The sequence below is a fragment of the Eptatretus burgeri genome, chromosome 3 (assembly GCF_056783735.1).
Source record: "Eptatretus burgeri isolate ZD-2024b chromosome 3, Ebu_testis_v1, whole genome shotgun sequence".
In the NCBI taxonomy this organism is placed as follows: Eukaryota; Metazoa; Chordata; class Myxini; order Myxiniformes; family Myxinidae; genus Eptatretus; species Eptatretus burgeri.
Window position 1 is genome coordinate 104,153,118 of NC_140963.1, and position 25,479 is coordinate 104,178,596.

The following is a 25,479-nucleotide window of genomic DNA, read 5'->3' on the forward strand; positions in this document are numbered from 1 at the left end:
TTTACATGAGTACAGACCTGTGGGCTCAGATTCTGTCCATATAGACTTCGCTAATAGGTTAAGAGACATGGATGTTAAAAAGTAACTGTAGATGCACCCCTTCCTTTCAAAAAGTGTTCAAATGTCAAAGTGTGGTCATTTCCAAAAAAAAATATTCTGCAGTGGACAGTCTCAAGAAGTCCCACAGCTAGGCATTTAAACCAACATCAGTCTTGGCATATCCTCACTAAGGAACTGAAGCTTTTCCCATACATCATCTCTATTAGGCATAAACTGAGTCAAGATGACATGAGAAGGAGACTTGATATGTGCAATTGGCTCAGTGACAGGATGGAGTGGTACCCAAATTGGATCATCAACCTGATCTGGTTCAGTGATGAAGCCCATTTCCACTTGAACGGTGCCATCAGCAACCACAACAACATTTTCTGATGGGTGTCTACATATGATTTAGTCACATACCACAGAGCCACCACTTTTTACAGCACGGCGACATCGCGCTGTTATATAATTGGCTATACTGTCCTGTGTCTTCTATCACGTCTTCTGTCACACTTATGGCCGCGTACGTCCCTTTGATCTGAGGGCTATAAATATAAATTTTTCCAACGTCACAACTCTTCCCATCATGCATGCTAATTCACCGTGTCTGCATTTAAATTTTATAACTGCAAAATTGTTTCATCATTCTTAACCGAGACTTTTACTACCCCCAGCCGCACGATATCGAAGTATTCGCTTATTGTTTCTTCTGCTTCACTGTCAATGGTATCGTTGAGCTACGGAGCTACAAATCCCAGGGAATAAATACCACGATAACACCACCAAACCCTGAAAAGGAAAACGGTATCGGTAAAAAAACAAAGAAACGACAGGAAGTCAAAAATGTATCAATCTTTTTGAAACACCGTGTGTGTGTGTGTGTGTGTGTGTGTGTGTGTGTGTGTGTGTGTGTGTGTGTGTGTGTGTGTGTGTGTGTGTGTGTGTGTGTGTGTACACTTCTATATATTTTCGTTTCTAAATTTTTGGTGGTGTGTGGTATGGTGGAGTGTGTCCATGTGTGGTGTGGTGTGTCCTAGTTATAAGTACAACCCCTCCTCGACTTGTTAACCGGGTGAACGGCTGTGTATCATCACCGCCGGCAAACGGGGCGATAGCATCATCATTATTTTTATTTTATTTTATTTTATTTTTTATAATTTTTTTAGAAAAAATGTTTAAATACATTTTTTTTTGAAAATATGTTGGGCTTGGGTTCTCAAAATCCCAGGTTAGCTTTTAAGGGTTAAATAAGGTGGTGTAAAAGATGACTTCTGAAATAAAAAAAAAATTAGAACCTTTAAAATCTTTTTTTATTTCAATATACAGTAATTATATACATACTTGAATACTGGAGAACACAAACCACCTTTTTGCCACTTTCAAAATCCTTCCATTTCGTGGTACTCGGACAAAATATTACGGAATTTTATGTCATCACGATCAATCAAATTTTCTCCTCGTAGACCCCACCCATGTCCTTGTTTCTCAAGACAGTGTGCCTGTGTGGGTTAATGTGTTGTATGACCTCTATAGTTATGTAATGCAATGATGTTGGCTGACTTACAAGCAGATGGAAGGTGACCAAGGGCAAATTATAAGTGAACGGACCAGAAAGAGGATGTGCAAGAGCAACATAGCAGGTTTGTAAGAGATGTGCATTGATGCTGTCTGGGCCAGTTGCAGAATCAGTGTTGAGGGTTGCCAGAAACTTCTCCACCTTTTTTAGGTGGATAAGTTTCTTCTTTCCACCACCTTCTTACTTAATCCCTTCTCATGAACAACCAAAACAATTGAGCAGTTTGATGAATGATGAGCTCGCATCAAGCGGCAGTTTGTAATAAAGAATTAATAACTCCTGGGCCACTTTTTGCTACTCTTTAGTTCATTCATCCATACAATTGCATCGTAAATAGTCGCATCGTAAAATAAAAAAACGAAATGATGTTGCACTAAACTGATGAGAGGAATATAGTCATCGTTTCTGCCGTGAGATTGTCAGATATGCCAGATTTTCACCAATAGCAGATTTTGAATTTTTTATCTCCTCAAAATTATAACCATTTCTCTCAAGTTATTTGTGTGGTTTATTTTGTTCTTGTATGTTATATCATATTTTTATTATTTTGATCACCCTCCCCCAGCTCCACCCCCAATCCCCAATGGACACAATGAGGAAAGCAGCTGATTAGTTTTCACTCTTACCATTTCCATCTGTGAGGCCATTCCAGTATAATTTAATGTGAATGCTGAATTTTATATTTTTCTGTCTACTTTTTTACACATGCGCATGGGGTAGAATTATTTGTCCCTCCCACCCCAAACACACAGGCTGTCGCTGCAAACCATAAACGATCCTTTTAACTTCAAAGCCCGTCTTCACCGCGCATGCAGCAGTAAATGAAATAAAATGAATTCATTCAAATAAAGACTTTATCCAAAAATGATTTGCAGCTTAATGCCAAACAACACAAGAGATATCGCAAACTTCAATTGTCTGTGAAATAAACCTTTCAGAAAATCTGCCATTTTGCCTGCTCGTCTGTGCACGTCATGTGGTACATCGTTCCCGGTCCGCACAAACGTGATAACGTTTTTGTAAAACTTCCGTTTTTCACCAGATTTGCTTTGATTCCCAGAAAAGAACATTGCAATACATCCAAAAATATAGACGCAGATCTGGCAGATGCTATGGATAGGCAGTCCCTCTGGGGGACAGGGCGTGAGGTCTTGCAGTGAATGCATTAAATCATAAAGCTCAAAGAAGCTGGTTTATTTTTTCCCTCAATATAATTCTCCAAACAGTAGAAAAAGATAATTTTAATGCTTTGGAAATTACACATTTTCTTGTATATGTATGGAGGGGGGAACATAGCCTTGCTTGCTTCAACCAAGTAGGTATATCGGCTTCGTTACAAGACTCGTTATTTAATTTCTTTAAATTATCAGATTTCACAAAAGATTTTGACACTAATTTAGCTCAGACGATATCCGATCCTAAAAAGCGAAGTAATATTTCGACGATATATTTTAATTAATCCGTGAGAATAGATCGTGGAAAATCGTCTTGTATAATGCATGAAATTGCTCCAAGCTCCGAATTTGAAAACGTATAGTACACACAAAAGCGATGTTTACAGTGATTTGTAGCTATGATGAACAGGCATTCGATATGAGTAAGGAAAGTGAAAAATAAACTTTATCGTTCAGAAATCATTGCAGCCTCTTCCAAGTCAAGGTGAGGTTGAGCAGGCCAAAAAAACATGGCGGTTACCAGAACCAAGCTATATGGTTAATTCAGACCCCAGCGAGGTTACCCAGGAAACGCCTTTAGACCCCAGACAGTGAGGTGGCCGAGGATCGCAGGATGAAGTACATTATTAAATAAGGCTGTCAATTATCTTCAAAAGGGGTGTTTTAATTAACCCAAACACCCAATTTTCACTCTTGCACTTCCTTTAGGTATGCATGCAAAGTTTCAGGCTGCTAGGTTTTATAGTTTTGTAGTTATTGAGGAGACACACCAACACACACACACACACACACACACACACACACACACACACACACACACACACACACACACACACACACACACACACACACATACACACATACACACATACACACACACACACACACGACAAAACTGAGGAAACAGATAGAAAGTAAATCATTCCCTATTCGGAATCACGATGAATCGTGAACTATGTAATCGTAGTCATTCACATGGGGACACGGGACAGACACGGCACAATGTTAATGAAACAGATTAGAGAATGTGATCTGAGCCATTAGTAAAAAAAAAATATTTTATTCTCAGACCCAGCTTTCACCACATCGACACATGGGACATGAGCAAGGTTGAGGGAATTGAGTGGACAGAGGAGGTGAAAAAATAAATATTTTGTGTCTCAGGCTGTGATCACAGTGCAATCATTCTAGTTATGTCTGCACTTCCTCCTTGGTCCTTTTGTTCAGTATACCGAACATTTTTTCATTTCGAATTGTCCACTATGCTGTCAGCCAGACAGCTCTCTTGTGTAGACATTCAGGATACTGTCGGTATTGAAGAAAAGACAATAAAAAGATGTTGCGATATTACTGTACGTTTCATTGAATCTCTGGCAACAACAGCTTGCTGTGCTAATACAGCATTGAAAAATCCAAAATCCACCAGGATGTACCATTATCCTTTTATCAAACGGTGAAGTACTACCTCAATCATTTATGATCGATGCGATGGTCTCAATATTACCAGACTGCATAGAGGTGACAGAACTTATGGTTCCAACACCGATAAGACTTGTCTGCACAGGTGTGGTAGAAGCAGCAAGTACTACTGTGATGGCAATTGAGAACACAGGGTATAGAAGGTATATAGTCAGGGTATATATACACAGGGTATATAGTCCCTTGGAATAGAATGCTATGAATGCATTAAATTTCTGTTGCACTATGATATTACAGGCAGTCATCAGGGTTATTATGTCTCTGCCTTGCTGCATTAGTAATGGCAAATGTGACGCTGTAGTTGAGAGGCTGGTAGTTATGGCTATCTACAAATGAATCCCATGATTACATGACTTTCTGTGCAGTGCCATATGGAGTCGTGTCTGAGAGCTGGCGAGAATGGACTCATCGGGGTTTCAAAAGGTTATATTGGCATAGTGTTCATGAGACGAGCATACTTGGTATTCTGGTCCAATAATTTGTCCGAAACGTGCGTCAAATTTCGTGTATGCTGTGTTGATTTTTCCATTGTCTCTTAATGTTGTCTTTCATGTACTCGGTTCATTATAAGCCTTAAGACACGAACGGAACAAATTGGAGATGAAATAATAATGTGATGGAGGATTGTAGGAAGGTTAGAAGTCAGGAAAAAAAAGAGTGGGTGGAATTCTGTCTGCATGGCTCGTTTCTACACCATATGCTGGACAGCTGCGGGCTTTGATATAATCCTTTATTCAATCGTTCATGCACAAAGTCCAAAGCCAAGTGCACAGCAATTGTCTCTCCACAGCGATGTTGGCATGTGTCATTGATGTGTTATTGATGCTCTTTTGTCGATGCAGACATTTTCATGCAGACACACCACTTTGACTTAAATTAGAGCAAATCATTCAGGTGCGGTGAAAACTACCTCTGAAAAAGGAGACGTGTATCCCAAACAGCAACAACCAAATTGCAAATTACCTGCATCTTTTGGAGCATCTTCCTGAATCATTTGTGAACCATTAGTCGAAACTCTTATTATCTTCACTGCACGACCATCTTGCAAACCCTCGCCAGAGCCGCATTGGTTCAGTGTGTTCATTAGCTCTAGCTCTGGGACCGTTCCATTTTTAGCATAATACAGAGAACTATATCTGGTGCGCTTTCACACATGTCACTGTCTTGCACTTTAGATCGCCTGCATTTACAGGGATGGACCTGGTAGATTGGCAAATCCTATAATTTCCCACCTTCCTCGCCCTTCCACTACCCTTAACTGCCACCACCACCACCTTCATCACCCCATTCCTCAAAGCATTTATTTCTGTTTTGTTTCAAAAATTGTCTCAAGGTTGAATCTCAATGTACTTTCCCCTCAGCAAGCATTGTCACTTTCTCTTTCTCTCTTTATCTCTCTCTCTCCCCCCTCCCCCCCCCCAATGTCATATTTTCTCTGTTTTCCATTAATTAACTTATTTCTTGATATTTTTTAGATTGGAATTTTTGGAAATTTTGCATTGGAAATTTTAGATTAAGATTGGAATTTTTAGGCATAATGAAGTAACATGGACAGCTTAATAAAACTGCCCTTGCTAATAATACTTTTGAGCCATTAATCAGCTATCCTTTGTTTTGTGACCATCTCTTCCAAAAGTACTGCAAAATGTTTTCAACCCTCCCCCCACCCCACTGCCTCCCCTTCCTCCCAAACCCACCACGCACCCCTCTACACACATGGAACACACATAAACACACACGCACCTCCATTCGGATGTTGCAGCAAAGCATCTTCAAGTGGGTATGTGTTCCATTGTCCTGTTTTTCTGACAGAAGATATCTTTTTGTGCCTCCTACTGCCAGTTAAAAGCTAGATGTTTTGGTCAGTTATCATTGGTTATGCCTGGTGTTGGCTTAATGGTTAGGGTGGTGGGCTTGGGATCCTAGAATCCTGAGTTCAAATCCCACTTTGCTGTTGAATTAATACCAGGTGGTATTATCCTTCTGATGTCGGCAAAATGAGTGCCAACATGCTGGTATACTGTGTCGGGGTGGTGACCCGTCCATGATTGTACCCAATAGCCAAGGAGACTGCTTCGGCAGCACCAACGCTCTGCACAGAGTATGGTCCCAATGGATGGATGGATGGATGGATCATTGGTTGTGGTATTTGTGAATAAAGCATTATCAAATGCCTATAAATGAACGAGTAAAATTGATGGTTACATGTTATAAGTTTGTTGCAAGCCTGGTGTTGGCTTAGTGGTTAGATTGGTGGCGACTTGGGATCCTAGGGTCCTGAGTTCAAGCCCTGTTGGCCGCTGAATTAAAATACTCCAGGAGGTTGACTCAGCCTGTCATCCTTCCGAGGTCGGCAAAATGAGCACCAGTGTACTGGTAACGGGAACGCTGCATCAGCGGCACAGCCACGTCCCAACCAATGATGCAACCAGCAGCCACAGGCTGTACTCGATAGCGAGAGAGTTTGTTGCAGCACACATCAGTAAATTGTAAGATAAACTGCTTGATGTAATGGGTTAATTTTGACTGCAGATGTTGGTATTTTACTGTAAACTGCCTGGTGAGATTCATGAAGGTGCTGGAACGTTCTCAGACGAAACTTCCAGTATGGACGAGAATCGCATTTCCTGGAAGGCACGAGATCATTGTGCGTTACTATATAAACCCACGAGAGGGAGGAGGAGGGAGACAGGTGACATGTGATGAGTCATGAGTTTCACTCGTCCCTGTGCTTGATTTAACTCTGATGCGTGAACGAGGTGTGAATGTCCAGAGCGGTTGTGAATGCATGGAGCCAATTGTCATCAGGTTGTTTAAAACTCATTAAGATTGTGTATTGGGAAAGAATTCCTTTGAGCTCTTCAATCATCCTGGACGGGCCAGGGTATGAGAGAGAACACCGCGACAAGACTCAATCGTTCGGCAGCCACGGTGGATGAGGTGAACACGTGTGAGTTGTGCCGGCAGGACTGGGACACTGGGCGATGGAAACAACTCAATGTGGGAATCGGAGTTGGACATTGTATGTAATGGTGAACTTCCTCATTTGATGTTGTATCTGACGCCGCCAACCATGGTGTAGCGCAAAACACGTTTGAAGGTTTTGTCGTTCACATCTAGTTTTCTGAAGGGATTTCTTGCCATGGAGGTGAAGGCTTGCATTACCTCAGGATAAGACCGCCATGTTTGACATGCCATTTTCTTCCCTCTTGTAAAGAACGACGAGTCAGTGTCACATCCTGTCAAATTGTGAAAAGCAGGCAATGCCAGGCATTTTTGTGCTCCAAGAGTTTGAGATGAATTATTAATGTGTAGATAGGTGAAACTCTTTCCAGGACTCGTAGCTCCCCATATATCTGCAGTGGGACACGAGTTCAGTAAGTGATGATACATCCCAATTAGGATGACAATAACATCAGTGTCCACAGTACGAACCAGACATGTGGTACACCCATGTGCTTATGCATCTTGTAGATGAATGACTGTCCTTGTATCTGCTTTCTCATGATCACACAGTGGCATGGCATGACTGGAACCCTTTACATCTTGTCCAGATGTTATGCAAACCTCTTTACCAGCAGGGACATCCATGTTTGCAACTCTGTTAGACAGAAATGCAAAAAGGTCCTGCTTATTCGTGGGATTGCAGAGGAATTCTTGCCAGTTTCCAGGAATTTTGTTTTTAGCAGCCACTTTCCTTCGAGTGCCTTTGCCTCTTTTCTCCCTCGTGGATGCCTTAATGCTGTGATTGAGGTATGTGTCCCAGACAACATCAATTCTCGAAGAAGTGTCCAACTGATTTGTGATGTAGGGAATGAAGACATTCTTGGCGGAGTCATCAAATGTTTTGAGGCTACTTCCCATAAGTGGTCTCACAACATTTGATGCAGCACCATCAAACACCTTCACATCAAAGGAACCTGGGTGCTCAGCCTTGTTATTGTGTTCTCCGCATGTGATGAGATCAGATTTCTTACCCTGACATAGTTTCCCTCTATCAGAAAAAGATGGGGGATGTGGGTGATTCTCATTCAAAAAGAAGATATCCATGTCATAATCTCTGTGGTGCATTACAACATACAGCTGGGGGGGAATAAAGACTAATCATGCTTCAGCATTGAGATCGCTTCTGCTTACTTGCTCTGAACCTTGTGTGCTGGCGACCTGAATAGTTGCAGAGAGTTATTTTTAATTGGTTCATGGATGGACTGTGTGAAGTCTACCAATACAGCTTTGTGGTAATTGGATGTATTTATCTTTCCCGAGTGCCTCTATAGTCTGGATGGTGTTGGCGACAGACTCATCCATCACATTATGTGTATCAAGGGTCAGTAGTTCTGGACTCTCTTCTGAAAGCGGATTGCCTATGTCAGTGATGGCTTCTACTGGGGTCAAGGTTTGCTGTTTGAAGGTTTTCTGAGCAGATATGCCCTCTTCATGATGTTGCTAATTGTCATCATCTATCTTGCAATATTCCATCTCAAACTGCTTCAGAAGTCTTGCTTGTTCTGGACCAGCTGTCATCCATTTCCTGGATACAGATGGGTTCTCTGTTAGTCTGATGGCACCACCAGATCCCTTCACTAGTTCATTGGTTTGCTTGTGGGCTTGGCCAACTGTTATTGTGGAGAACCATTTAATAGTCTTCGGTATATCCCGGTGTTCATTTGTTTTGAATTCGCCAACAACTGTAGTCTGCAAACTTTCCATATGTCTGATGGGTGCAGGAATCCATCTCACTTAACTTGGACGGTCAAGTGCAAAGAACCACGGAACTATGGCTTTGAGAGATTCAACATACAGTGAAAAATTGGGATTCTGGTGGGCTCTGAAAAAGATGAGGCAGATGAGTTCCATGTGGAGGATGGTATCCCAAAACTGGAATGTTGGACTTTTGTTGATCATATCAGCTCTCCACGCTTCTTTGTCTGGGGTTGTCCTCTACTTCTGAATGCATTTTCTTGGAGTTTGGCCAAAGCCAAAGCTGTTAGTTGGTGGCCATATCTTGTTATAGTGAGATGAGATACTCTCAGGAATGAGTCAGCCATATCTTTTGATGCAACCCCAGCTTGTGTCAATGCAGAAGTCGAGCGTGAGCCTTCCAGATAGTCACCATAATATGTCCTCCACAGTGCCATCTCAATCTGAAGACCACCAAATAGGATCATATATTTATTTTCCCCACGTGTTTCCTTCCACTTCCACTGGATGTACTTTGATCGAGCAAATAGTGGATCATCCATCACCATGACGGGAATCTCTGGGGTTGAGGTATTGTGTGGCTTGATTGTGTACATCCATCCCATGATTTATCATAGCTGCTGTGACAATCTTCTCACCAAAAAGTGGTAGGAGCTGGGTCAGTGCTGGCCGTAGCTCATCAGATTCATTGTGTTTTGCTGCATGGTAAGCTTACCAAACCACAGTGCCATCCTTGTTCTGACCGTCGTCATCAATAACCTTGATTGCATGTTCCAGCCAACACTTTTATTCTGCTTTGGCTCCCTCCAGACATCTCTGTACTGAAGTCATAGTATGTTGTGTAGATTCTGCCATGGTTGCAGTGTGTACTTCTGCTTGGGATTACCAGGTGTTAAAGTTAATGCTATTTTGAGATTTTCCTGTACATGAAGTTGAAGGAAATTGGAGCAGGCTAATGCCTGTGCTATGGAAGGAACCCTTTTGCTGTTGTACTCAAAGAATTATGGTCCAAGTTGTCGTTTTCACCGACAGTGAAAAGGCTGTGACGCAGTGTATATGGGCACACAACACCCACACAATCATCTCGATTCAATGTTTCAAAATAATAAATGTTTCATGAAGATAATTACTGAAATGATTGTTTTGATAAGAAAATTACGTTGCTTTTTGTGTCACTCACACAGATGATGTCAATTTTATGTACCTCTAAATGTCTATAGCAATGTTAATCATGATTATAATTATGAAAATGACCCGAACATCATCAGAACTGTCTGCAGACTGCCTAAAAATCATGCATTTATGAAATTTCTCCAAATGCATTATTTGAGGGATTATATGCTTCCAACTATGCAAAACATGACCTGTAATTTAGCAGAAATCCCCAAATTTGGGTTTTGTATGAAAACGGTCTGAAAAAATTCATGATTTAATGGCTCCTATCAAAAGTTTATTGTTTATGGTGTTGTGCATTCACAAACAAATTATGGTGCTTTGGTCCAGTCTTTCCCCTTACATTTACTAAGGCCTAAGTCACATTTGCCACGGCGGCCGTGGGGTCTACAAAATCTACGGCCACTAGCGATTATAGGGCGGCTGCAGTATTTCCACGGTCACACAATGTAGCGGTCACATGTTTTTATTTTTCGGGTAGCCGCATGGGCTATTTATAAATTGTGGAGACCGAAAACGTGGGGGTGCCGTACGGTCTTTGATTTAATGTCGCACGGTGACCTCAGGGCGTTCCTGCGGCGGCCATAGCATTTTCAAGGCAGACGCAAGGTGCCCGCAAGGCGACCGCAGGGGGACCCGAAGGCGAATGTGCGGCCAGGCGGACGGTAACGAGTGGGTTTATTATTATTTTTTTACCAGTTCTTTTGTTTTGGCTTGTCAAATTGCTACGGCGAATGTAGAAATGAAAAAAAGTTATAATTCCGTGCTATAATTCCACGGTGACCCCTACGGCCTGTAAAATATAGCCAAACGGCGTAGGGCTACCCTGAGTCCACTGCAGAAACTCTGCGGCCGCCGCAAATTTCTGTCAATTCAGAGGGCGTACGGCCGTCGTATCCTCGCCGTAGAGCAAATGTGACTTCGGCCTAAGCAACTGTGTAACACTTGAAATATATCGGTCAATCCAGATAAATCTCGCTCTTGCTCTTGCTCTTGCTCTTGCTCTTGCTCTTGCTCTCGCCCTCTCTCGCTCTCTCTCGTCACATGCTTATGTTGAATGTGCATGCTTGATTCCTTAGTTTGGTTTGCTCCATAAATTGTGCTCCAAGCTTTCTTTGAACTTGACTTTAAAAGTTTTTATTTTTGGCTTCAACTCCAAAATACATCCACTGGAAGTTATTTTGGCCAATTTTCTCATTGCCACATCAAAGAAGTCTATATATCACACAAGAAGAATGAAAATTGAAAATATTTCAGGGTGTGCTGATAACCTTCTGGCTTTGTTTCATGGACTTGTTTTTACCCGCATTAAAATGCAATTTTAATTCTTCCATAAACAAAATGTGCATTTTTAAAAGTATGTGGGCTTTAAATGATGCCCTTTGCACAATTCAAAATGGTCTTTTAATTACAGACTGATCACTTTTTGTTTACACATTATGTAACCTTGTATTTTTGAATATGTAACTTTTGTGTCCTTATGAAAAATGTAGATCTGGTGATGACGTCATGGCCGACATTTTTGCAGAGCTCCAGTCGCTCAAAATGTGGCACTATACCACTGGTATCACTATCAACCATGATCTTTTTTGGGCAAATCACATTTCAAAGTTGGCCTCCAAAGACAGCCACCAACTGGGCTTTCTCCATTATGAAAAGTTCTTAATTGGCACACCTGGACTCTTATCCAGTTCTGAGGTCTTCATCTGCAGCTTAATGGAGTACTACTCTCCCCTATGGACTGGCACCACTGCCTCACATTTTACTCAGCTTGACGCAATGGAAACCAATGCCTTCAAGATCATTGGAATCTTCCGTGACAAAGCTGAGTTTGTGGGCATATCACTTTCCCATCGAAGACAGGTCGGTGATCTTTCTGTCCTCTTCCTCCTCCTTTCTGGTCTTGCAGCCTCTGCTCTTTTCATGCTTTGTACACCCCTCTCTCCCAAGGTTTCTGCAGGGTACATATCCATCGTCAACCCCCTTCTGGTGAAGCTCTAAAAATCCAGAATCCTCCACTCATGTGGACCTCTTTCTTTTCCTGCCTGTGGAACCAATTTCCACATTGTCTTCAATATCATTCTTCTCTCCAGGTCCTCAAGACAGCTGTTCACCACCAACTCAGATCATCCCCAATCCAAAACCATGATCTTTTTTACTTGAAGAACGAAGCTGCTTTTTTTTGCAAGAACATCATTGTGTGATTGTATTGTTTTGATGAGTGTGTCATTCTTTCATTCTACTTTTCTTCTTTCTACCTTTTCACATTTCTCTTTATTCTTTCTAATTCTTCCTCATTGTTTTATATTTTGTCAATTTTCCTCTTTTATAATTTCTGCTTTACAGTTAATTTATCTGTTTCTTTGTCTATCTGTCTCGGGAGAAGTGAATTCTTACAAAAAATGTTTTTCTTATCAGTTGTTATGAGGTCTTCATCTGTGGATGAAGACATCGCTAAAAAACATGGTTTTTTTTTTGTAAAGCTCGCTTGGCTGTGCCTGGATGGGTTTGAGGGTAGAGGGTAACAGTTCTTTACCTTCACTGATCCTAACGGACCCAATCCAACCCTCTTACTTGCGGGTTATCTCCCACAACAACTTTCAGTTTATTGCTGGTTATTGGTCTCTCTCTCTCTCTCTCTCTCTCTCTCTCTCTCTCTCTCTCTCTCTCTCTCTCTCTCTCTCTCTCTGTCTCTGTCTCTGTCTCTGTCTCTGTCTCTGTCTCTGTCTCTGTCTCTGTCTCTGTCTCTGTCTCTGTCTCTGTCTCTGTCTCTGTCTCTGTCTCTGTCTCTCTCTATCTATCTGTCTGTCTGTCTGTCTGTCTGTCTCTCCCTGTCTCTCTCTCTCTCTCTCTCTCTCTCTCTCTCTCTCTCTCTCTCTCTCTCTCTCTCTCTCTCTCTCTCTCTCTCTCTCTCTCTCTCTCTCTCTCTCTCTCTCTCTCTCTCTCTCTCTCTCTCTCTCTCTCTCTCTCTCTCTCTCTCTCTCTCTCTCTCTCTCTACATTTCCTTGCTTGTGTCCAACTGTGGGCCCACTATCAGTACGTTGCCTTTTTACCCTTTGTCACCTAGTTCTTCCATAAGCCTCAATTATGTCGACAAAAAGAGGATTGTGAAAAATGTTCGCAGAACGAGATACAATAATCTGAAAAATGCCATAATTTTAAGGTTCTTATACAAGGAAATATAATTGGTAAGAAAACGTTTTTCTTCCTCAATAATTTTTGACCTTGTATTTGAAATATTAAGCAATGTTGGTGCTTCTGGGATTATTGTGAGTATCCATATGTGTTGAATCATTTCACTTTTTTACATTCGACTTACCACTCCTGAAGAGTGTTTTATGGTTGTAAATAATTGTTCTTTTTGTGTCCGGATGTATCACCAAGAATGCAAATAGCAATAACTATGGAATGTTCCAATTGCCTATCATCATCTGCAACTTTCCAGGGAATTTTTCAAAATGATCACAGTGATTGGGAAATCCTTTTTGTGTTTGCACTAATTGGGAGATCTTTAGAGCTTTGTCATTATCCTGCTTGAGATTATATGAGTTCCCTTATTCGGAACTTCAATGCAAGAGGATGCCATGAGGCTCACCAAGCCTGTCTAATGGTTACCAACCTATGAATGTTTGTTTGTGTTCCATCCTTTTAAATTCTGAGCAGCAAGCAAGAAAACAGCACTATCATTTTTTAAGTCTTTGGTATGACTCGGTTGTGGTTCAAACCACCGACCTCCCAGATTATGAGTAAATGCTCTCACCATTACACCACCCAGATGGAATGGTATTTGTGCAATCAGATTGTTGGCATCGAGATGCTTTTGTGTTTTGGATGAGATCTTCTTTATGTCATTGATGGACATTGTCCTTGACGATTATCCTGCAATGAGCCTACAGTTTTTATCTTCTTTAAATTCTTTTAATCAGTCCATCTTCACCTTCTGCTTGTGAAGCTCAACTTGGTTGTCATCATCAAACCTAGTGCTTGTACTTCAAACCGGTGGATCTCCAAGTTAAGTTAATTGATTTGCCTAACAATAAATGCAAATAATTTATTTCTCCTTTCTCAACCTGGTTAGTATGATTGACATTGTCTCCCAAAAAGCATTGCATTTTCTCGCTTACCAAGCTGCTGCAAATCAGTGTGGCATGTTTTCAGAGTGTTTTGTGACAGGAAGTCGGGTGTAATCCTTCAGGTACTTTCCCTGGGAGCTGATGTACTTCCTGAATATAAGCTCCAGACTCCGAGGATTCATCGTTGGACCATCTTACACTATAGCCCCTTCAAGGCTGTATGGGACTGGCTCATCTTGCTTCTCGTTATCTACACAGCTATTTTTACACCTTTTTCTGCAGCCTTCCTGCTAAATGACCCGCAGGTGTGCATTATCTTAATTTATTCAGATTTTTTTCACCAACACCATCTTTTTCCAAAAATGAATTTTGCTTAAAATACAGTCAATTTGTTTATGATTTTTCTTTCCTTTTTTTAAATTACAAAACTGTACCTCTTCAAAATATGTGTACTTATGTGGATCACAGACAGCGTGGCATCGAAAACACTGCACATATGCTTGTGACCCACTGAGTATTGTGGACCTGCTTGTGGACATCATGTTCATCATTGACATTCTCATCAACTTCCGCACAACATATGTCAATGCAAATGACGAAGTGGTTAGCAAACCAGGAAAGATAACCATCCACTATTTCAAGGGCTGGTTCCTCATTGACATGGTTGCAGCCATCCCTTTCGACTTTCTCATTTTTGGCTCTGGTTCCAACGAGGTGAGGCGAACTGAGTGGCAATACACCTGAATTTACTATTTATGTACATTTCTCTTATATTACTGCATGTTTAATATTTTCGTCTTCACATTTGATAACTAGTATTTGTCAGCGATATCATGGAACCCTAATAATAAACTACTTGTGAAATATCTAAAGCTTGTCTTGGGACAATTCACTTTGGCTTTACGAACTGCATAATTTCTGAATAACTGTACTGATCCCAGTTTATGAACAGTGTTGAAAGAAATAACTGAATACAATCCAGTAAAGATTAGGATTACATTGGTTATTGGGTAATCTGTTGGATAGATATTCATTACGGGGATGTGATTTTTCCGTTTTTCATGTGTTTTTTCACAGTTAAATTTCCATCTCTGATTTTAATTTCATATTTTGTAAGTTTTCTTAATCAAAGATAAGTTTTCCCAGGTGCTTGTTGACATGTTTTTACTTTTTCTGTCTCCATGTTTACTGTGTGTTTCTTGTTCAGTTTGGTTTTAAAACTTGTGCCAATTTTTGAGTATTCATCAGACTCTGCGTATCGGGGTCCTTGAGGCCTTACCTTTTCCTCATTTGGGTGCACAATCGTTTATTTTTTTTATTTTTTTTTTGTATACCTTGGTCGAGGCTCGTATGAGAGCTAACACACAACTCACAGCAAGGAGGCATGAGACAAGAGGGGCGGGAGTGGAAGGGACAAAACAGTGGGGAACAGACACATTAGGTGAACTGTGGAAGGGAGAGGGATGGGGATGGGACGGGGAACATGGCGAAGAGAAGATGGACATTTCAGGGACTTTCAGGAAGGAAAGCAGGAGAAATGAAGGAAGTGGGCTTGGGTGGATTATCGGGGGTAGAAAAGATCGAGGATTTGGATGGGGGAAGATAAGAGGTGGTGGTGAACAGCTGTTTTGAAAGCCTGGAGGGAAGAATGGGAAAGAATAGAGTGAGGAAGTTTATTCCAAAGGCGGGAAAAAAGAGGAATGAAAGAGTGAAGATGAGCAGTGATTCGTGATTTTGGTAGTTTTACCAGAAGGGGGTTGTTTGCGGACCTTGAGCGCCCTATGGAAATGTGGTGGGGACAAATCGCAGAGAGAGCAAGGGGGGCAAGGCTGGAGAGGAGTCGGTAGAAGACAGAAAGACCACCGACCAACCTGCGGTGATTGAGTGAGAGGCCCAAAGACTCAGCTTCATTGCGGGAGATGCCGATGATCTTAAATGCCCTGGTTTCGACAGCGTGAAGCCGAGAAAGGTGGGAGGCAGGAGCACCAGCCCAGAGGGGAGAGCAGTACTCCATCAGGCTACGGACAAAAGCTTTGTAAGTGGTCAGGAGCTCAAGAGGGCCGAGGAAGGACTTAGCACGATGGAGGATTCCCAGTCGGCGACGGGCTTTTGAGGCGAGGTTGGAAATGTGACTTTCCCAGGAAAGGTCATGGCATATAGTGAGACCGAGAAGCTTGAAAGAAAAGACTTCTTCCAGAGGATTGTTGAGAAAGTGGATGAGGGGGGGGGGGGTTCTAAACAGTCCTTTCGAAGAGACATAGTGAGAGTGTGAGATTTGTCTGGATTGAAAGACATGTTCCACGTGTTGGACCAGTTTGTGATTTTATCCAGATCTGCAGTGAGCGAAGAAGCTGCTGCTTGCCGGTCTGAGGGATGACAGATGGTACGGCAGAGGGTGGAGTCGTCGGCAAAGAGAAATAGAGGATTTTCCAGAGAGTCCGAGAGATCATTGATGAAAACCAGAAAAAGAACAGGGCCCAGAACGCTACCTTGAGGAACTCCAGCCTGCACAGGAAGAGGGGATGAAAGAACTCCATTTAGGGCCACACGTTGACTGCGACAGGAGAGCAAGTCTGCGAGCCATGAGTGGAGATGGCCTTGAATACCATGGGAAGAGAGTTTGGTGAGTAGGGCAGGGTGCCAGACTGTGTCAAAAGCACGTGATATGTCCAGGGATACGGCTCGGATTTCCTGTCTGGCATTGAGGACCTCCATCCATTGATGGGAGAGCAGAAGCAGCATATCCAGGGTAGAGTGACCTGGTCTGAAACCAAATTGATGATTGGAAATCAAGCCATTGGAGAAGAGGAAGGATTTCATGTCTGAAGCGATGATGGATTCCATCACCTTGCTGATGATTGGGAGAAGGCTGATTGGTCTGTAGTTACAGGGATCTGTTTTTCACCTTTTTATGCAGGGCAGTGATGTTAGCAGATTTCCAAGCAGATGGCAGATGACCTTGGGCAAATGAGAGGGTGAATAGAACAGAGAGAGGGTGAGCAAGAGCAGAAGAGCAGGCTTTGAGGACACGTGGGCTGATGCCGTCTGGACCGGTTGCAGAATCTGACTCGAGGTTTGAAAGCAAGCTCTCCACCTTGTCAGGAGAAAAGGATACAGAGTCCAGGGACAGTTGGGTGCGACTGGGTAAAGTGGGTAGAGATAGTGATGGGTTTAGGACACAAGATTTAGCTGCAAACACCGAGTTTAGACATTCAGCTTTATCACGTGTGGAATCAGCAGTGCGGCCATTTGAGGTAAGGGAGGGGATGGAGGGGGAACATACACCAGAAACAGATTTGATTAAACACCACCAGGATTTTGAGGAGGGAGAGAGGTTTGAGAGTTCAGACTTGAGATGAGAAAGATGTTGTTTTCTGGCTCTCCTGAGGGTAGATACACACTTGTTCCGAGCTTTGTGGAAAGAACTGAGATTGCCCTCAGTTGGGTTTGCTTTCCATGAGGCAAAGGCAAGTTGTTTCAGGACAACTGCCTCGCCACAAGCTTCAGTAAACCAAGGGTGGGAGGAAGGGTAAGACAACTGAACACGAGAGGGGATAAATCTGTGCATGAGGGAGAGCAAGTTTCTTTGAAAGAATTCCCAGGATGAGTTGATGTTTGAGAAAGTAGTGATAGGAGACCAGTCTGTAAGTTTGATGACTGCTCGGAGACCCTGCCAGTCGGCTTGAGTGAAATGCCAGACTCGACGGCGGTGAGGTGGTTCTCTGATAACAGCCAGAGAGATGTCCACTTTGACAAGGACGTGGTCAGAAGAACCAATTGGAGCGAAGGAAGAGCAGCAGATATTGTCAGCGAAATTTGTCAAAATCAGATCCAGAAGAGATGGGGTACCATTGGTTGAGATCCGGGTCGGGAAGTTGACCGATTGAGTCAGTCCCAATGAGTCACAGAAAGCTTTTGCTGAGGTGCCTTGGCAGGTGAGAGAGGTACCCACACCTAGCCAACTGGCGTGATGACAATTGAAGTCACCACATAAGAGGAAGAGAGAGTTTGGATGAGAAGATAGAAGATGGTCCATGTTTTCGGAGAGTGAGGTGTAGATGGAGTCATCACTGTTCGGTGGACGGTACAGTACACATATAAACATGAGGTGGGAGTGGAGGGGAAGCCGAAGCCAGAGGTATTCCTGGGGGTGTGGGGGAGTGAGGGCAGTGCATGGAGAGTGAGGAATAGAGTCTTTGATGAAGAGAGCAACACCTCCACCAGGACGAGGCTCAGGTCTGTCATACCGTAAGAGGGAGTAACCAGGGAGAGATACTTGGGAGTCAGACACGTCTTGGGAGAGGAAAGTTTCTGTTAGGCAGATAATGTCTGGTTTGTCAGTGGCAACCTGTATGGAAAGATCTGAAAGGTTTGAGCGAAGCCCCCGGATATTTGAGGTCCACACTTAATGAAGAGGAAGGGGAGGAGGCTTTGGGTGCAGGAGGTGGAGGGGGAGGGGGAGGGTAGGACAAGGGACGAGGGGGGGCAGGTAAGGAGGCTTGCTGAAGGAGTGTGGGGTATTGCAGAATACCGAGGGGAGGGGGCCGAATGAGGAGGAGAAAAGGCTCTGTGGTGCTGGGGGAGAGGGGGGATAAGAGACAAGGAAGAAGGCAGTTGAGGATTTGAGGAGGTGGAGTGAAGAGATGGAGGTGAGAGGGCAGTGGAGGGAGGCAGGTTGGTGGATGAGAGGGGGGCAACTTTGAGAAGGAAGAGTGAGGGGGATGAAAGGTGAGGGGGGAATTTTTGAGAGAGGTGAGAGGGAGGCTTGGAGGGAGAAGAGTGGGATGGTTGCTGCAATTCGAGTGAGATTCGAGATTCGAGTCACCATTCGAGAGATGGTGAGAGTGAGGGGTGAGGGGGGTGAGTTGGCAATGAAGTTGGAAAAAAAGAATGGTTGATGGAAAGCGAGCATCCATGGCAAACTGTGGTTTTTAAAAGTTTTAGGTCAGAGATGCGATTTAACACAATTCTTGATGGATGCAATGAAGGCGAATTCAGAGCATGGAGAGAAGAAGCGCTGTAATAGTTGGATTTTTTAGGCAAGGAATGAAGGAGAGGTCGAAATGAGAGCAGTCTGTTAAAATTGTCTTTTCTTTTCTTTTCTTTATTGTCTTTTCGTTTCTTTTCTTTATTGTCCTTTCTCCTGATTAACTTTTAATTTTCACCACAATCCCTTAACCATTCTTTCATTCATCCCAATTATACCCTCTGTTCAATGTCTTAAAGTATCTGTATATATAACTTTCTCCTCTCACCTTATATTTCCCATGACTTCCTCTTCCTCCTCCTCCTACTTTTTGCAAATACACCTTTCCATTTCCATTTTGATCGTGAAGGTATTCACCATACACCTTCACGATCTTTTCTTCAACGTTTTCCTTTACTCTAACCCTCTCTTACCTCACCTTAAAAAAAAGATAGTCCTTCCTACCATACTAACAAATTACTTACATACACCTCCACAACCCTCAACCTTTTTGTTTTTTTTATGGAGGTTGTGGTTATGGAGGTGTATATCGGTTGGAAAGGTGGATATAGGCAATTTGTTCGTATGGTAGGGGGTGCAGGAGAAGGTTTAAACTACGCTCCACCTGACCTGTTAATCTGGTTGTAATTGTTTTGACGCCTCTGCTGACGAAGTTGCAGAGGCATTATGTTTTGTGGTTGTCCGTCCATCTGTACGTACGTCGAGAGAAAGAGAGAGGGGGGAGGGGAGGGGGATAAAAGAGTGGGTTGGGATCGGGGGGGGCAAGGGGGGGAGGGGAAAGTAGGGATTGGGAAAGAAGAGAAGGAAGTAGAACATGATGGGGGAGGCAGGATATAGATAGAAAATGTGAAGTAGGGGAGGGGAGGGGTGAAGGATGAGCATATTAAGGCATGATAATTAAGAGAAAGAAAAATTTTCATTCAAACCAAGTTTGTGGATGAAATACTGTTCTTTAAGTTTCCGGGAGTCATTCCTGCCAAGGTGGAGTATCTAACCACAGCCAGACATGTAATGAATAGCATGTTCTGCCTGAATGAGGTGACGAGAGAGCGGTTTATGAACATCATCATAATATTGATTCGAACATCGTTGAGGTGTTCTCCAAAGCGGTCTCCACATCACCGTCCAATTTCCCTGATGTACATTTTGTTGCAAAGTGAGCATAAATATAGCAAATGACATTGAAGGTGATGCAGGTGGAATGATCTTTGATATTGGTGGAGTGCTTTCGTTCTGATATTAATGTTGTGGGGTTGATAAAATCACAGGTATTGCAACAACTATGCAAACATTTGAATATTCCAGGTGGTAGATTGGAAGGTACAGTGGTGTGCCTTTGACCTAAATATTTTGCAAAGTTTTGTCTTGTTTGACTGAAGAAAAGAGGTGGTTGAGATAAGATGGAAGTGGTTTTTGTGTCGTTCTGTAGGATTCTAAAGGTTTTTTTTGGATGATTCTTTTCTGGTTAATCTGGTTGCAATTGTTTGCAACTGCAACCAATTACAACCAGATTAATTACAACCAGGTTGTAATTGATGAAATAACAGCCTTGCAACTGCAAGGCTGTTGGGATGATACACCAAAGTGATAGGGATTCGTTCATTCTCGGGTTTTATTTTTGGAAGAAGGAGATTCTGTCTGTTGATTGGTCAGACACGGTTAAGAGCATTTTCCACGAGTGAGCTAGGATAGCCACGATCTGTGAAAAACTGACACATCTCTCTGGCTTTAGATCCAAAATTCAAGTCATCATTGCAGATGTAACGGAGCCTCAGAAACTGGGAAGAAGGAATGGAATTCTTGACATGTTAAGGATGAGAAGATGAGTACATTAGATGGCTGTGTGAATATGTTGGTTTGTGCAGTGGTTAACAGCAGTCAATAAACCAGTATCTACCGGAGAAACTTTGATATCTAAAAATGGGACACAGGTATCTAAAATCCCCACGTATAATTAAGAGCTGTGTGGAAAGCATTGATGAAGTTTATGAATCATTCAAGTTTGAATCTGTTACTGGAGGTTAATTCAAGACAATCATCGATGTCGCGTCCAAAGAAATCTGTTGTCGGGCCATCAAACTGAGAAAAAAATCCGTTCTTAAATATAATCGAAAAAGAGATTTGCACAATTTGGACCCATTTATATACCCACAGCAACACCATTGACCTGTTTATAAAAGTTATTGGAGAATGTAAAACAATTGAGTGTGAGAACCAATTCAGCCAAATGAAGTGAAGCTTCAGTGCTGGGGTCTTGGATGGTGTGACAATTGCAAAAATGTTTGAGTGCCCGAAGACCCTCGTCATTGGGAATAACCATGTGCAGTGATGAAATGTCCATGGTGAAGAAGAAATTTGTTGTTGCTCGAAAATTGAAACCGATAACATTGCCCACTGATAAGCCGGATCTGGATCCAGACCTGAACCAAACTGCAATCGGCTTGTTCTTGTCACCTAACCAACTCATTCACCAAGTTTTGTCCTAACTCGTCCACAACTTTTTGAAATATCACGCTATATATCGTTTTTGGTCCCATCTCTCAATGGTGAAGAATCACTGAAAAAATTATCCTATCCGGATCCGGATTTGGATCTTCAGGTCAGGTCAGGTATGGGAGCATGTGCCAGAACAGCACGTCGCTGCGTCCACTTTCCGCCGGTACTCCAGGGGCCTCCGTCTGGCCATCCCCCAGGCAGATGCCAGGCCCATCCCCATCTCCTTGAGATGATGGTCAACCTGCTGCAACCATGAGGCACGTGGTCGGCCCACTGGCCTCCTCCACTCATGAGACTCCCTCGCTGAGAGAATCTGGTGAGCAGGATCAGTGTCAGGAAAACGAGCCACATGTCCATACAGCCGCAGCTGACGCTCACGGACTATGCAGGTAACAAATCTCATCCGAGTCTCTCTCAGCAACCGCTCGTTGGACACAAAATCCGACCAGCGATAGCCAAGGATTCTCCGAAGAGACCTGGTACCAAAGGAATTAAGTCTCCGTCTCAGATCCTTGGTCAAAGTCCAAGTCTCGCACCCATAGAGCCAAGGACCTGAAGACTCGGACTTTCGTCCTCCCGCACAGGTACCCGCAGCGCCACACCCCATGGTCCAGTGAATCCATGACTCCCCAGGCCCGACCCAGACGTCTATTGACCTCTGACTCGCAGCCAGCAGAGACATGAATATCACTGCCAAGGTAAGTGAATCTCTCCACGACCTCAACATCCTCACCACAAACAGACACAGACAGGACAGCAGCATCCAAGATGTCACCGAAAGCCTTGATCTTAGTTTTGACCCAAGAAATCCGTAATCCCAACGGCTCCGACTCCTCATTTAGCACCTCGAGGGCCCCCAAGAGGATGTCTAAAGTCTCCGCAAAGATGACTGCATCATCTGCAAAATCAAGGTCCGAGATCTTGACATTGCCAAACGATGCACCGCAACTTGATCTCTCCGACATCCTCCCAAAAAATCCAGTCCATACAAGTGCTGAAAAGTGTGGGGGCAAGTACACATCCCTGACGAACTCCAGTAACAACTGGAAATAAGTCAGAGATGGTACCACCACACTTCACAGCACTCTCAGTACCAGAGTAGAGTTCAGACATCAGATCGATCAGTTTCGGTGGCACCCCACGAAGACCAAGAATCCTCCAGAGGACATCCCGATTCACTGAATCGAACGCTTTACAGAGATCAACATAGGCTGCAAGCAGCCCCTGCCGAAACTCTCGTCTGCGTTCGGTGAGGACACGAAGTGCAAGGATACGGTCAATCGTTGACCTCTTTGGTGTAAAGCCTGACTGCTCTGGACGCTGGTGCTCAAGCAGATGGTGGCGAACCCTATCGAGAATTATCCGAGCAAAGACCTTGCCCGGCACTGAGAGCAGCGTCACCCCTCGGTAGTTGTTGCAGTCTTGCCGATCACCCTTCCCTTTCCAGAGAGGGACAACAAGGCCCCTCTTCCAGTCAGTTGCGATGATGCCTGTGTTCCAGGCAGAGCACAAAACTGCATGCAACGACACGAGTGCAGCATTTCCACCAGCATTGAGAAGTTCAGCATGGATGCCACAGATCCCTGGAGCTTTGCCCCGTTTCAACTGGTTCACCGCAGCCCATGTTTCCACAAGCGATGGTGGACCACAGTTGATTCGAGGGTCAGCAACAGGGATTGTAACACCCTTGACGTCCAACTCGACAGCTGGGGGATCAGCCTGGTACAACCGCTCAAAGTAACCGGCCCAGCGGGCCTTCACTTCAGACTCCTCTGTCAAGAGCCTACCACTCTCTGCTCGAACTGCAGTTCTCTGAGGGATGGGCTTGGATGAACGTAATGCGCGAATTCCCCTGTGAGCGGGACGAGAATCACCTGTCCACAGGTGATGCTCTACCCCCTCACAGATTCCTCGCACATAGGCCTCCTTGTCCACCCTCAGTGCATACAGTTTTACGCCTCAGCTCCCTGAACAGCTCAGCTCTGCCATTCAGCCTGGCCCTGCGACTCTGGTCAATGGTATCCAGTGTCCCTTGAGAGACAAAATTCTTCTTTGCCCTGCGGTGAGCTCCAAGGCATCTGCCGGCAACATCAAGGACGGTGGTCTTGAAGGTGCTCCACAACTCTTCAGGACCCCCCAAAGCACCCAGACCCCCTAAGTGTCCACTCAGCCTGTTCGCAAACTCCTCAGCTACTCTCTCATCCCTGAGCTTGGCAACATCCAGCCTAGGCTGGGATGGTACCATTCTCCAGGATTTAAGCTGCAGCTTTAGAGTTGCTACAACAAGCCTGTGGTCAGTATTGAGGAACTGAGCACTCCGGTAGACCCTGCAGTTCTGGATCATCCTCCAACGACCGTCAATGAGGACATGGTCAATCTCCTTTGCCACAACGCCAGCGTTGGAATACCAAGTCCAGCGATGAGCTTGTGGGCACTGAAACCATGAACCAGCCACCCTAAGTCCATGACTTCTTGCAAAGTCAAGGAACTTAGTGCTATTCTGGTTCATAGTTCCTGACCCATGGGGACCAACACACACCTCATAACCATCCCTATCAGTTCCAGTCGATGCATTGAAATCCCCCAAGACTAGAAGTGTATCTCGTCTGGGGCACTGATCAACCACAGACTCGAGTGTGGCGTAGAATGTGTCCTTCACGGTGAGATCACTCGCCTCAGTCGGAGCATAAATAGAGACCAGGGAAATGACGCCTAAGGAGTGGCGAATCCTTAATCTCATAATACGCTCGTTGACCGGTGTTACCTCAATTGGTAGGTCAGCTTATTGGACCTTAAATCCAATCATTGGATTTAATCATTGGATCAGTCAGCTTAAAATCATTGGGGTCAGCTTATTGGACACAGCTACAGCAACTCCTTGGGTATGGTAACCATCAGAGCGACCAGACCAATAGTAGGTGTAACCACCCAACATTATCTCGCCGCAATCCGGTCTCCGAACCTCAGAGAGAGCTGCAATCCCGATGTCCAAATGCTTGAGCTCAGATGATAACAGAGACAGGTGATCATCCTCTCTTAGGGATAGGACATTCCAGGCACCCACCCGAAGGGACCGCCTCAGGTTAACCCAAGGAGACCGCCGTCTGGTGGACGACACCTCAGCACCACTCCGACACACTCTCCCGCAATCTGACCCAGGGATGTTACCCCGTGGTTTACCTCCTATCAAAGATTGGGGGTCCCGAAGGCTTTGCCCCAATCCTGTCATCCGGTGAGCTGCCCTGCGAAGGGAAGCTGCACAGGAGGTACTCCCACGGAGTGGGTTTTCAGATTTTTTTGCGTTTTTGCATTTTGCGGAATGAAGCGTTTTACGGTGGCCGGAGTGCAAATCCTGCCACCAACCTCCTAATAAGGAGTAACCCAACTGCAGGAGGACGTCCGCAGACACAGTTGGGCACTAGATATGGATGGCCGTTGGCTCACAAGGAGCTCCTCCGCCCTTTGACAGGTTTTGTTTTTAATCCTGCTGGGTGTCCATATCCAAACACCCTCCTCACCAGAAAACCTGGTGGGGGAGACGGTTTAGTCGCCGACAACCCGACCATGGAACAGGTTAGTACAGGTTTACATGGTACCTGTAGCAGGTCACAGATCGAACCTGACCTGACTTAAGGCTGTCCCTTAATGGGACAGCGGTTACATTAATTAAAGCGGTTGCTGAGAGAGGCCGGATCTTCACCAAACTTGAATAACTTATTTCTCGTCACACACCCGTGTCCACCAATTTTCGTCCAAATACATCCACAACTTTTTGAC

At 44.0% G+C, this 25,479-nt stretch overlaps 1 protein-coding gene and 1 pseudogene across 4 annotated transcripts in view; one reads left to right on the top strand and one right to left on the bottom strand.

Annotated features, from left to right (window-relative positions):
• Positions 1-8,145, bottom strand: part of LOC147030570 (uncharacterized) — a 161,132-nt pseudogene extending 152,987 nt beyond the window's left edge.
• Positions 1-25,479, top strand: part of KCNH6 (potassium voltage-gated channel subfamily H member 6) — a 556,858-nt gene that overhangs the window by 376,273 nt on the left and 155,106 nt on the right. For all 4 annotated transcript variants that reach the window (XM_085874776.1, XM_085874773.1, XM_085874777.1 and 1 more), the window contains exons 7-8: positions 14,342-14,524; positions 14,688-14,933. In XM_085874776.1, coding sequence (XP_085730902.1) covers positions 14,342-14,524; positions 14,688-14,933 — 429 coding nt within the window. The remainder of the gene's footprint in view (positions 1-14,341; positions 14,525-14,687; positions 14,934-25,479) is intronic.